Source organism: Hesperophylax consimilis, chromosome 10, assembly GCF_061612785.1.
Source record: "Hesperophylax consimilis isolate HC1 chromosome 10, BYU_Hcon_1.0, whole genome shotgun sequence".
NCBI lineage: Eukaryota > Metazoa > Arthropoda > Insecta > Trichoptera > Limnephilidae > Hesperophylax > Hesperophylax consimilis.
Genome location: NC_142845.1, coordinates 32,976,845 through 32,990,986, shown reverse-complemented (window position 1 = coordinate 32,990,986; position 14,142 = coordinate 32,976,845). Strand labels below are relative to the sequence as shown.

Below are 14,142 nucleotides of genomic sequence, written 5' to 3'. Positions count from 1 at the left end.
GGCAAACCTTTTAGGGAAAATGTTTGCGGAAAACTCGACCCTCGACGACGGGGGTGCTGTTCCGCCGTCGGTTCCTCACTGCGGCTTCTATATGAAAAAGCTGAGGATCCGGCATCGGGATGTACTCCACGTCATACGGGGGCTCGATGTTAACAAAGCTAGTGGACCTGATGGAATACCTGCCCTGGTATTGCAGAGGTGTGCTGCGGAAATAGTTCCAGTTTTGACAAAGCTCTTCAAAATGTCCCTGAAGTGTGGCACTGTGCCCTCTGGTTGGAAAAAAGCGGTAATTCACCCTATTCCCAAGAAAGGTGACCGCTCCAACCCGGCCAACTACCGCCCCATAGCGATCACATCAGTTCTGTCCAAAGTGATGGAACGTGTGATCAACGACAAACTGCTCACATACCTCGAGATAAACAAAATTATCAACGACCGTCAATACGGATTCCGGCGGAACCGCTCGTGCGGTGATCTTCTCGCTTATGTGACGCATGTTTGGGGGCGGTGCCTGGAACGTCACGGTGAGACCCAAACGGTCGCACTAGACATATCCAAGGCCTTTGACCGGGTCTGGCACCGAGGACTTGTCAACAAATTGCATTCTTACGGACTTCCCGCATCCCTGTGTACGTGGATTGCTGATTTTTTAAGGGATAGGTCGATTCAGGCGGTTGCTGACGGTTTCACCTCTTCCTCGCACTCCATAAATGCTGGCGTCCCACAGGGATCGGTTCTGTCTCCGACTTTGTTTTTGTTGCACATCAATGACCTTTTGACATGTGCACCGATTCACTGTTACGCGGATGACAGTACAGTTCATGATAGCTTTTTGTTTGACAAGCCCCCAAAGGGCACACAAACTCCAACGGCTCGGAGGGCTTTGAAGCAGAGAATGGACGGTTATCTCGAGAGTATTTCCTCCTGGGGTAAAAATAATCTCGTCGAATTTAATGTTTCAAAGACCCAATCCTGTCTGATTACGTCTAAAAGGGATCCAAATGATAATCTAGTCTCCTTCAACGGAAGCAATCTTCCGAACAGGCCTTCCATTGATATGCTTGGTGTAACTATAAGTGACCAGCTCAGGTACGGGGGCTCCATCGAAGCTAGAGTAAAGTTCGCCTCTCAGAAGCTGGGCGTACTGTACAGGGCCCGCAGATACTTTAATAGTACACAACTGCTCACCCTGTACAAATCGCAAGTGCGCCCTACTGTCGAATTTGGCAGCCATCTCTGGTCTGGAGCCCCAAAATACCTGAAAAAAACCCTTGACTCTGTGCAGAAACGGGCGGTCCGTTTGATAGATTCCCCAATCTTAACAAACGGACTGCAATCTTTAGAGCACAGGCGTCAGGTAGGTATGCTGTCCTTGTTCTATCGGTATTACAATGGAAGATGCTCTGAGGAACTAGCGTCATTGATCCCTTCGGCACCGGTGCGTAGTCGGGATACACGCCAAACGCGCGCCCAACATTTGTACACAGTTGACACTTGTCACATGAGAACGGGTCGCTTCTACGATTCGTTCTTAAGTTCAACAGCTCGGCTGTGGAACGAACTGCCGGCCTCTGTGTTTCCTCCCTCCTACAACATGGGACTCTTCAAGACCCATGTTCACTCCTTCCTCTCCACAAAAAGACCCTCCACACAGCATCCCCAAAGATGACATAGGCCCTGAGGGAAATTATTTTCTTCAGGGCCTCCTGTGTGGAGTAAATATAAAAAAAAAAAAAAAAAAAAAAATACAATATAAGGTATACCAAGAATATACACATTATTTGTAGCTTCCTCTTAATCTCAAATGACCTATCTGGTAAGTATGGTACTGTATATTATCTGCATATTTTTTTTTATTTTATTTTTTTTTAAGAAAGACAAACATTCTCGGGTTACGAATAACCTGACAATATTTGAAAATCTCCTACTACCACCACAGTAAGCTGAAAATGTTGCTTGTGTTGTGATGGAGGACTTAGCCAGCCGAGGAATTGAACACACTACGCCTGGGTGGGACCCAAACGCGATGTCAACTCGGCCACCGACCAGTCAAGCTAGTAATAACATAGATCTCTATAGAAATGTATTATATTTTTGCATAGCAACCTTGGGGTGATTTTTCACGAAAACAGCGCTATGCAAATCATCCAAATACCATTAAATATTATTATTAATCGGAAAAAAATTTTATCAGTTCTTGACTCGTTTATTCCTAGAAATTTCGTGGAAGAAAATAATGATATACCTATATAGTTTGTTTACAACAAAAGACAATGTCAAACAATGTAAAACAAAGTCAAATTAATAAAAAAAAAAACAATAATATAGATGACTTTCATTTAATAGTTTAATTAAAATATGCTTTTTGCAAGTTATTCTTTACTATATTAAGACGAATTATTTATTTGCGTCCGTACATCGCAATATGGACATGAATATATGGTTTTGTTTATATAAAAAATCAATTGTTTGAAGAAAGGCACACAAATACAATACTGGATTGAATCATCGGTATAATTTTTATTTTACACACAAGCCTAACTTTATTATAATGGTACATCTTATGTCTAAAAATTTTCTATAAGTTTTGTAACATTATTTTTTTTAACAACCAAAAAAAACATATTGACTCTTTTAAATTTGACGGAGAAGTGAGAAAACATAAGTTTACCAGTTCTAAATCTCAATATATTGAAAAAATATATTGTAAAATTATTACATGTTTATTGCTATACAAATTGATTTGTGATTGATTGATTTTTGTTGGTTCAATGTGTGTTTTCTTTTCACATCTGGTTAAAGTATTGTTTTTTTTTCATAATTATCGTGATTGTACTTTCAGATTGCCTCTGCATTAAATTTATTTAAAATACTATAGGAATGAAATTTGTTGTTATAAATAAAATACTATTATTTTTATATAATGTTTGTATGTGCGGCCCTTGGGAAAATTTCAGGCCGTCAATGCGGCCCGGAGTGCACTCTGGATTGGCCAGACCTGATCTAGACAGTTAACGCTTTGTGCAAAGTTCAAAAACTAAAATAACTAACTAACCATCACGCCGTTTCCCCGCAGGGGTAGGCAGAGAGGACGGACCGCCAAATAACTCGGTCTTGGCACACACTTCTTGCCTCATTCACATTCATACAACGTCTCATACATACTCTTCTATTATTCTGACTCTTGACATGGCCCGACTCGAGTATCTGATTCACTTGATCGTGCCACGTCTTCCTCGTACGTCCCCGACTTCTGTTACCATTCGCATTTGCATCGTATATCCTCCTTACACTCCTATCTTCGCTCATTCGCTCTATATGCCCAAACCATCTTAGGGTCCCTTTCTTAATCACAGTTCAAATATCTGATAAATACGCGTTGTGCCAAAACCGTTTTGAAAGTTCGTGTAAGAATGAAAAATTTAAAAAAATAACATTGTTTCTTTTAGTGATTTGTAATTTTTTTAATGACGTTGTATAATATTATGACGTGTGTGATATGGATAAAATAAAACGAAAATATTTCAGAGAATTTTTATAATTATATTTATTTTTAAATGTTTTATCATTGAAGAAGAAGATAATACTAATAAATCTAAGCGAAACGTTAAACCGATCAATACAAATAAACGAACTGGTATAATTATAATTTTAAATCATAGAGGTGTTTTTTTAATATTGTACTATTTTTTTTTGTCAACGTCTGCGCAAGTGTACTCCACACAAGTGGATGTTTTCGATCGAAGTATGTTCAAGTGGCGCATCATCTTTGAATTGCGGTGGCATTGACCATAGAACAGTATTTTATTTTTCCATGTCTGCGCAAGTGTACTCCACAAAATTGGATATTTTCGGATTGAAGTATGTTCAAATGGCGCATGATCTTTGAACTGCGGTGGCATCAACCATAACACAGTATTTTATTTGTCGACGTCTGCGCAAGTGTACTCCACACAAGTGGATGTTTTTGGATTGAAGTATGTTCCAGAGGCACATGATTTTTGAACTGCGGTGGCATTAACCATAACACAGTATTTGTAACCAGAACATCCGATGGGATCTGCAAACTGTCCCACTGCAATGCACCTACCGTCTGTATCCGTGCCTGAGATTGGAGTTGGGTCGACGCACCTTCCAAGGATCACGTCGTATTCAAAATTGTTGAGGCAAGCAAAAATCTGGGGAAAGCTCTCTCCCGGAACAACTGGATCTCCACTGAGACAGATGTAGTACAGAGCGGGGTTGCTGGCAATGACTCCGCGGTCCCCTACAGCATTGCAAGTGCCAGTCACATCGGGACAAGTTCCGTTTATCAGTTTCTTACGGCAGAGGGTCGTTTTGGAGTCATAATAAAAGTCGCCTAAACAGGAGTATGGTAGAGATTTGATAAGTACGTCACCTGGCACACCTGTGGCGGGGTTTGGTGGAGCGCACACGTGATATGCTTGGCAATCGAATGGATCAGGGAACACGCCGACTTGGTGGCAATCAAATGTGTAGTTACTGTTCGGCGGGGTAATAGTGCAGGGTGGGTTTGGGCCGGCTGTGCACGCTCCAGTAGAATTCACACATGTCGTGTCTGCCGGACAAGGGCTCGAAGGGACCTCTAAGTAATCCGTACCGCCGATGTCTATACACTCAACTCTTTCGTAACAATCTACACACACGGTTCCTGGTCTGTCGCAGTAGGGTGCAAAAGGGTTGATGGCTAATTGTTTTGAAGATTGATTGAAGTCATATAATTCATCGCAGATAGCAATCTGGAACAAAATTTTGATTTAAAATTAACGTTAAAGCTGAACACTGAATAACGATAATATATGTCTAAACCATAAAAAACCAACTATAAAAAATCAACAACAAGTTTACATTATAAAATATACAATAACTTACAGAGAATAAAGAAATAACCAAACAAACAATTGATTTGAACATCTTGATTTTACTGTATCGTCAAGGCGAACGCAAAAAACAGTTTGTATCAATTTTTAGTTAGTATTGCATTTTATCCAGTATTTAAACGATATAAGTAATCATTTCATTATCCAGAAAACCAGATTAAATAAAAGCAATAATTAATGACATTGATTTGATTGATAACTTTTATCGGTAAGCGTTACTAAGCAACGTGACGTTTTTAAAATGATGTAATTCAACAAAAAAATGAAATATGTATTTAACTAATTGCATGAAGTGAGTGGCGAATGATTAACAATGTAGAAAATACAATGCCACCATGATCCATGAACCGTCAACGATCTGCCCAGCTCTTCTTCTTCTTTCATATTGTCAGGGGGTCAGATTGGGTCATTGGGTCTGCGTGCCAGTCTAGGGCCTCAGATGTCTAGTAAACTTCGCCTTGTGGGCCTTATTAACTTCGCCGGGGAATGAATGCAGCGGGCAATTGTCGACCATTTGTTCAGTGGTCTAAACCGCACCGCATTCACAAATCTCTGTCTCTCAAGGCCCTACCTAAGCATCACGTAGGCATAGCGGCTGTAGAGCATCCAATTGATGGAGAACCAAAGTTTACGAGACAGTCAGAGTACCCAGGCTGTCTCTTAGTGGGGTCATATTCCAGCCATCCAATGGGAATCACTTAATATCGAGGAATAATTAAATATATCTATAGATTTTTATAATCAGAACTGTGAAACATGAATATTTTAGCGAATGAACTATTTACAATCTGCAGAATTAAACATTTACAATGTGCAGAGTGAACCATTTACATTCTAAATATTGAAGACAATATTAGTAATTTCTAAACGAAAATCTGAAACAGAAAAATCAGAAAAGGAAACGGTCACATCTGGGACTCGAACCCAGGACCCTTGTCTTTCCGTGACAGTGCTCTACCAACTGAGCTAATGGGACCCTATTCCCATTGAAGTAGAAGATAAAACAATTAAATCGCAATGTGACATGATATAGAACTAGATAAAGAAAATAAGAAGATAACGGCCACAACTAGGAATAGAAACCCAGGATCTCTTGTCTTACCGGAACAGCGTCTTAACCACTTGTCCATTGGGACCTAATTATTAATATTAATCATATTTGTCGACCTCATATTAAAATATTATTTATTTAGGAGCGTCGCTTAGGAGCTACTGCATATATTATTTATTTAGGAGCATCGCGTAGGAGCTACTGCATATATTATTATTTTGGAGCATCGCGTAGGAGCTACTGCATATATTATTATTTTGGAGCATCGCGTAGGAGCTACTGCATATATTATTTATTTAGGAGCATCGCGTAGGAGCTACTGCATATATTACTATTTTGGAGCATCGCGTAGGAGCTACTGCATATATTATTATTTTGGAGCATCGCGTAGGAGCTACTGCATATATTATTATTTTGGAACATCGCGTAGGAGCATCTGCATATATTATTTATTTAGGAGCATCACGTAGGAGCTACTGCATATGTTATTATTTAGGAGCATCGCGTAGGAGCTACTGCATATATTATTATTTTGGAGCATCGCGTAGGAGCTACTGCATATATTATTATTTTGGAACATCGCGAAGGAGCTACTGCATATATTATTTATTTAGGAGCATCGCGTAGGAGCTACTGCATATATTATTATTTTGGAGCATCGCGTAGGAGCAACTGCATATATTATTATTTTGGAGCATCGCGTAGGAGCTACTGCATATATTATTATTTTGGAGTATCGCGTAGGAGCTACTGCATATATTATTTATTTAGGAGCATCGCGTAGGAGCTACTGCATATATTACTATTTTGGAGCATCGCGTAGGAGCTACTGCATATATTATTATTTTGGAGCATCGCGTAGGAGCTACTGCATATATTATTTATTTAGGAGCATCGCGTAGGAGCTACTGCATATATTTTTATTTTGGAGCATCGCGTAGGAGCTACTGCATATATTATTATTTTGGAACATCGCGTAGGAGCATCTGCATATATTATTTATTTAGGAGCATCACGTAGGAGCTACTGCATATGTTATTATTTAGGAGCATCGCGTAGGAGCTACTGCATATATTATTATTTTGGAGCATCGCGTAAGAGCTACTGCATATATTATTATTTTGGAACATCGCGAAAGAGCTACTGCATATATTATTTATTTAGGAGCATCGCGTAGGAGCTACTGCATATATTATTATTTTGGAGCATCGCGTAGGAGCTACTGCATATATTATTATTTTGGAGCATCGCGTAGGAGCTACTGCATATATTATTTATTTAGGAGCATCGCGTACGAGCTACTGCATATATTATTTATTTAGGAGCATCGCGTTGGAGCTACTGCATATATTATTTATTTAGGAGCATCGCGTAGGACCTACTGCATATATCATTATTTTGGAGCATCGCGTAGGAGCTACTGCATATATTATTATTTTGGAACATCGCGTAGGAGCTACTGCATATATTATTTATTTAGGTGCATCGCGTAGGAGCTACTGCATATATTATTATTTTGGAGCATCGCGTAGGAGCTACTGCATATATTATTATTTTAGAGCATCGAGCAAGGAGCTACTGCATATATTATTTATTTAGGAGCATCGCTTACGAGCTACTGCAAATATTATTTATTTAGGAGCATCGCGTAGGAGCTACTGCATATATTATTTATTTAGGAGCATCGCGTAGGAGCTACTGCATATATTATTATTTTGGAGCATCGCGTAGGAGCTACTGCATATATTATTATTTTGGAGCATCGCGTAGGGCTACTGCATATATTATTTATTATGGAGCATCGCGTAGGAGCTACTGCATATATTATTATTTAAGAGCATTGCGTAGAAGCTACTGCGTATATTATTATTTAGGAGCATCGCGTAGAAGCTACTGCATATATTATTATTTTGGAGCATCGCGTAGGAGCTACTGAATATATTATTATTTAGGAGCATCGCGTAGGAGCTACTGCATATATATATATTTTATATATTATTCTTTTTATTAATTTATAAATTATGTATTACGAACCCATATTATTATTTTTATATCACCTGCAAATTAAAAACTGGCTATTTTTTTTACAATTGCTACACTCAGGAGGCCCTGAGGACAAAAATTCCCTCAGTTCCTTTTATATCTTTGGGGACGTTGTGTGGAGGGTCTTGTTAGAGAAGGGAAATAAAGTACTTTCTAGGAAGTAAAAAGGTATGAGGGATGAGTAGGAATCTGGGGGTCCATGTGTCCAGGAGTGACGGGCGTATGAATCCATCCCTCCCACTGCGGTGAATGGTGGAGAAAGAGTCCCGCTGGATTGGTCAAAGAGTCTCCCTTAACCAGTCTATCCCGATCCGACCAGGCACGTAGAACGTGAGCAAACGCATCACAATAACGATGGATTACGTTTTGTTTTCAGCTTTGAGTTTTGAGGTTGAGCTTTGCGTTTTGAGCCTAAAGCTTTGAGCTATTAACTTTTAGCTTTTAGCTTTGATAGCTTTGAGCTTTTAGCTTTGAGCTTTAAATTTGCAAAGAAAGTCCATTCATCATTACTGTCTCCAGATGGACCTCATAATTTGAACATCCAGTGTGTAAAATTCATCACGAAATAACAAAACTCTGCTGTAAGGGGTAGTTGTTTGAAATCTTATGTAAACAGTGGCCTTCCTCTTGGTTTGAAGGTCAAGTGTGCAGAAATTCATGGGACTATGAATAAGATTTTAGATTTGTTCAAACTAGAAAGCCATACCGGGACACTTCTTAATATATAAAGATTAATAATATATAGCTGAAGTCTCCGGCGTTGCCCAGACTTTACCTAAAGTTTTTCGAATTCAGATTTAGACTATAATTTTGAACGTCAAGTGTGTAAAATCTCACCAAAATGTATAAAAATACTGCTTTATGGAGTAGGGATAAGGATGGGGGTGGTTTTACGAAATTGCATAATTTATATCATACAATTAAAAAATAACACTGTTACAAAATAAAACATAAAACACTTGCGTAATAGGTAGTAATGTGATACGAATTAAATAAAACAGTTACATAATACGCAGTTTTGTTTTACAAATAAAATAAAACAGCATAATAGGTAGTTATGTGATACGAATAAAATAAAATGACAACAGTTTTAAATACTTTTATAACATTATAATTATTTTTAAATATTTTATAATTGAAGAAGAAGATAATATTGATAAATCTAAACTAAACATGAAACAGAAAGCAACTGGTAAAATTATAATTTATAGGGGTGAGTTTTTATAAGATAGAAGTTTTTTTTCGTATTGCGTTCGTCCGCAAGTGTACTCCACTCCAGTATATGTCTTCAGATTGAGCGAGTTTTTTTTTTAAATTTAAATATATTATTTGTCCACGTCTGCGCAAGTGTACTCCACACAAGTAGATTTCATCGGATTGAAGTATGTTCTGGTAGCGCATGATCTTAGAATTGCAGTGGCATTAACAGCAGAGCATTCTTTGTAGTAAGAACATCCGCTGGGATCTGCAAACTGTCCCACTGCAATGCACCTACCGTTGGCACCTATGCCTGAGATCGGAGTTGGGTCTACGCACCTTCTAAGGTTCAAGTCGTATTCAAAATTGTTGAGGCAAGCAAAGATTTGGGGAAAGCTCTCTCCCTGAACAACTGGATCTCCACTGAGACAGATGTAGTACAGAGCGGGGTTGCCGGCAATGACTCCGACATCTCCCACAGCATTGCAAGTGCCAGTCACATCGGGACAAGTTCCGTTTATCAGTTTCTTACGACAGAGAGACGTTCTGGAGTCATAATAGAGGTCACCTGTACAGGAGTATTCTATAGATTTAGCGAGTACTGTATCTGGCGGAGATGTGGGCGGGTTCGTTGGTGCGCACATGTGATATTTTTGGCAATCGAAGGGATCCGGAAACACGCCGGCTTGGTGGCATTGAAATTCGTAGTTTTCGCTAGGCGGTTCAATATGGCAGGGTGGGTTTGGGCTGGCTGTGCAAGCTCCAGTAGAATTCACACATGTAGTGCCTGTCGGACAAGGGCTCGAAGGGACCTCTAAGTAATCCGTACCGCCGATGTCTATACACTCAACTCTTTCGTAACAATCTACACACACGGTTCCTGGCCTGTTGCATTGGGTTGCAAAAGGGTTGATGGCTAATTGTTTTGTAGATGGACTGAAGTCATATAATTCATCGGAGATCGCAATCTGGAAGAATAGAATAAAATTTCGATTTAAAATTAACGTTTAAGCTGAACACTGAATTACTATTTTCGTCGAAACCATAAAAATCGAACTATAAAAAATTTAAAAAAAACAAGTGTTCATTATAAAATTTACAATAACCTACTTAACAAAATAAGAAAATTATTTTTTAACAATTTTAAAATGTTAAATAAACAATTGATCATCAACAAAGGTTGTTAAATAATTAGCCAACTCACCCAAATCTAAATTTTAAATTATCTAAGCCCATTATTCTTACCAATACCAATCTGATTTAATTTTGTCAAATATTTTTACTTCAAACTTCCTCAAACATGTAGGAATTAAATTTATCTTTCAAATGTACCTGATAATTATTAAAATAGAATATTTGTAAAGTAGTCTCAACACACGATATCCATAGTGAGACAGCCACAGTAAAAACATATGTGTTAACCTTATTTTCAAAGTCGTACTTATTTATTTGATAATATAGAAATAAATTATAAAAATAAAGTGAACTAAAATCAATAATTGTTTTGTTGCTAATTAAATTGCTTGCGCCCTTGAAACCCAACAAGCCCTGGACAGAGCATTAATGCGATTTTGTACGAATGGAATTTGTTATACCTGCAAGTCGCTGAGCCCTAATTTTTACTAAAGTGTGGCCTTTCAAAATTCCGAATTTTCTGGTTGCAAAGGGATAAGAAAAGGTTTTAAAAATATTTAATAAAGAATTCATAGAGATTTAAAAAAAATTTAAATGAAATTTTTTTTTTTACTCAAAAAAATTTAAAAAAAAACTTTTAATAATTGACGTTGTTGGCTTTAAAAATAATATAAGTAGAAAATTTTTGATAGCAAAACAGTACTTACAGCGAATAAAGAAAGAACTAAACAAATAATATATTTCAGCATTTTGATTTGATTGTATCAAGTCGAACGCAAAAAACAGTCTGAATAATTTTTAATTAGGTTTGCATTTTATTTTATAAATGTATATTGTTTTGATATAATCTAGGAAAATTGATGTTTATCAGTGGCAATTAATTGATGAATTTAGTTTGACTGATAACTTTTATCGGCAGGTGCAATTAATCGACATTTTGCAAAAAGATGTTATCCAACAACAAAATTAAAAAAAAAAAAAATTCAATGATGAGCTAAAAATGTGGAAAAACGCGCAAATTACATATTCCGGGCTGAACTCTTTTACAATCTTCGCAATAAACAATTATTTTATATATTCCGGGCTGAACTCTTTTACAATCTGCGCAATAAACAATTATTTAATATATTCCGGGCTGAACTCTTGTAGAAACTCCGCAATAAGCAATTATTTTACATATTCCGGACAGAACTCTTGTACAATCTGCGCAATAAGCAATTGTTTTACATATTCCGGGCTGAACTCTTTTACAATCTGCGCAATAAGGAATTAGTTTACATATTCTGGGCTGAACTCTTTTACAATCTGCGCAATAAACAATTATTTTCAATCTGAATATCTCCTCACTAGTGTACAAATTCACGATAATGAATTTTATCATTAACTAGTTGACGTGTACTCGGCGTTGCTCTGGGTTTTGAATAATTTGGAGATAAGTTTTGAGGTTATGAATTCTAGGATAAAAATCGACGTTTGTCTACTGTCTATAAATAAAATATGTATTATATATATTAACCTTCCGGGATTTTTTTTTAAATGACAGTGAAAATCCTATCAAAATCCTTTTGCGTAGTTTAGAAAAACTAACCGCACAAACAGACAGACGTAGATTATGACTTTATTTTATACCATTTAGAGATTTGGTACTGGTCTTTAAATTATTAATCGTCCTCCGAAAAATTTTGTATTGTCGTTAAAAATAATATAAAATAAACGATTCATTAGGTTTATTTATTTTTGGGGTATTATGCCGTTTTTTGCTACCTTCTTATTTAGTCAACATTTCTGTTAGCATAACAGTGTCCACCATCAGGGCAGATGTCTGAAATAAATATATCACTTTAATACTTTTGGCCGTAAAAAATCAAATCAAATCTAAAGAATTAAATTTAAAAAATTCATGAAAATGGTAAATAAAACTTTTATTCGTTTTGCAGAAAACAGGTACCCGCTGTTTATAATAACATCTTTTTAATTCTTGATCATATACCAAGATACTAAATTTAAAAAAAAACAGATGAACAAAAATCTGTTTTGTTCATCATTCAAGGCCGAGTTGATAAATTAATATCAAGTATGATAATAATTAGCATTTCTGAAATTAAATATTTTTATCTTTTCTTTCTTATCGTCAATAGGTATGTCAAGGGGAACCCAAGTTAATGGTAAACAAAATATTTTAAACAAATTATTAAAATAAATTATTTACTCGCCTGAAATACCCATACAAATTGAAATTATCTCCCTGAAGCTAAATATTGCCCACACTCAAACAATGCATAAAATACAATAATATATTTTCAGACGCCGATATTTTTCGTTTGTTCTTAGTTCAGTTTACTAAAAACATAATTAAATCAAATTGTTAATTACGTACCCCCTCCCCTGCGGTGTGTAAGATATCTCTGTTATTTTCATTAGGTGTTTTTATTAAGGTGTGTAAGATATCTATTATATCTCAGTTATTTTCATTAAGGTGTTTTTATGTGTGTAAGATATCTCAGTTGTTTTCATTGTGGTTTGTAAGATATCTATGATATCTCAGTTATTTTCATTACGGTGTGTAAGATATCTAAGATATCTAAGATATCTCTGTTATTCTCATTGGGGAGTTTTTATTAAGGTGTGTAAGATATCTAAGATATCTCAGTTATTTTCATTATGGTATGTAAGATATCTACGATATCTCTGTATTTTCATTAAGGTGTGTAAGGTTTCTAAGATATCTCAGTTATTTTCATTAAGATGTTTTTTATGTTTTTTTGTTTATTTATATATTTTTTGCACTTTTCACATATCTACTGTGCAAAAAATATCTATATCTATATGGGACGTGTGGGATTGCACTAACCTCCCCACATCCTGTTATTATTATTATTATGTTTTTTTTCTGTAGGAAACGTGAATTTTTTGTGGAAACTGGTTAATGCAACATGTAAACTGTAATTATCTATATAAAGCTGTAATATATAAACGGTTTGTTTCCCCAACGCACTAAAATAAAATATATATAAAATAATTGAAGCTATTTCATTCAATAATTATTGCTCATTATAATGTGTTATCCTTTGTGCTATGCAAAAAAAAACTTGTCTTATAAACATTAGTTTATCATTAAAAATAAATATGTTATTGATTATCATTGAAGAAAAATCTTTCAGTCGCACCTCTTCTCAAGCCATATTTTTGAAAGGCTGCTACGTAGAGTAGTTGCTATGGTTACTTACTACGTGCAGCCTACAATACTCACCAGACATTTTAGGTTATAATAATGAATGTGGAATCACAAACTTTATCCAGTACTGGAAGCGCCAATTCTTGAGGGTTTGATACCCACAAGAATGTTTGTGATCCCAGGGTTCTCAGGGGGTTGGGTTCGAAACCAGAAATGTGTCAGGTTACAAAGTGTAATTTAGAGTCAAGGAAAGAAGGTTTAGAGTAACATTAATGTATATTATTTCGAATACAATATAAGTCTATACACTCTACCGTGTGAGTTATAACGAAAACAATATAATAAAAGTTAGATATAAGCTTACCCCCAAGGTTCCGACCACGCTTTATCTATCTAGCTAATTAAGTAACATCCTACTCGAGCTGGAGCAGCACCTCATCAGGCTGAGCTCCAGGAGGCTCCAGACGGAGCAAGAGGAAGAGTGTTCCGCCTCCTGGCGACTCTCCGTGGCAGGAAACTGGTAATCTGGCGACTGAGGAAGAGGTGTCTGGTGCCCGCGGTCGCATCCGTGTATCCTGGCGAGGATTCCCTTTATGTAAGGAAAAATAGGCCTCCCTACGGCCCTGGTGAAAATGCGGTCG

General features: G+C 36.6%; 2 protein-coding genes across 2 annotated transcripts; both read right to left on the bottom strand.

The window, feature by feature from the left end:
- Positions 1-3,522: 3,522 nt before the first annotated feature.
- On the bottom strand, positions 3,523-4,978 carry LOC149420637 (uncharacterized). The gene is made up of 2 exons (XM_089636251.1): positions 4,894-4,978; positions 3,523-4,760 (listed from the first exon to the last, which is right to left on the bottom strand). The coding sequence occupies exons 1-2, from the start codon at positions 4,933-4,935 to the stop codon at positions 3,921-3,923; spliced, it is 882 nt and encodes a 293-aa protein (XP_089492377.1). The 5' UTR covers positions 4,936-4,978; the 3' UTR covers positions 3,523-3,920.
- A 4,135-nt stretch (positions 4,979-9,113) lies between these two features.
- On the bottom strand, positions 9,114-11,115 carry LOC149420636 (uncharacterized). Its single transcript, XM_089636250.1, has 2 exons — positions 11,034-11,115; positions 9,114-10,160 (listed from the first exon to the last, which is right to left on the bottom strand). The coding sequence occupies exons 1-2, from the start codon at positions 11,073-11,075 to the stop codon at positions 9,321-9,323; spliced, it is 882 nt and encodes a 293-aa protein (XP_089492376.1). The 5' UTR covers positions 11,076-11,115; the 3' UTR covers positions 9,114-9,320.
- Between the last annotated feature and the right edge of the window lie 3,027 nt (positions 11,116-14,142).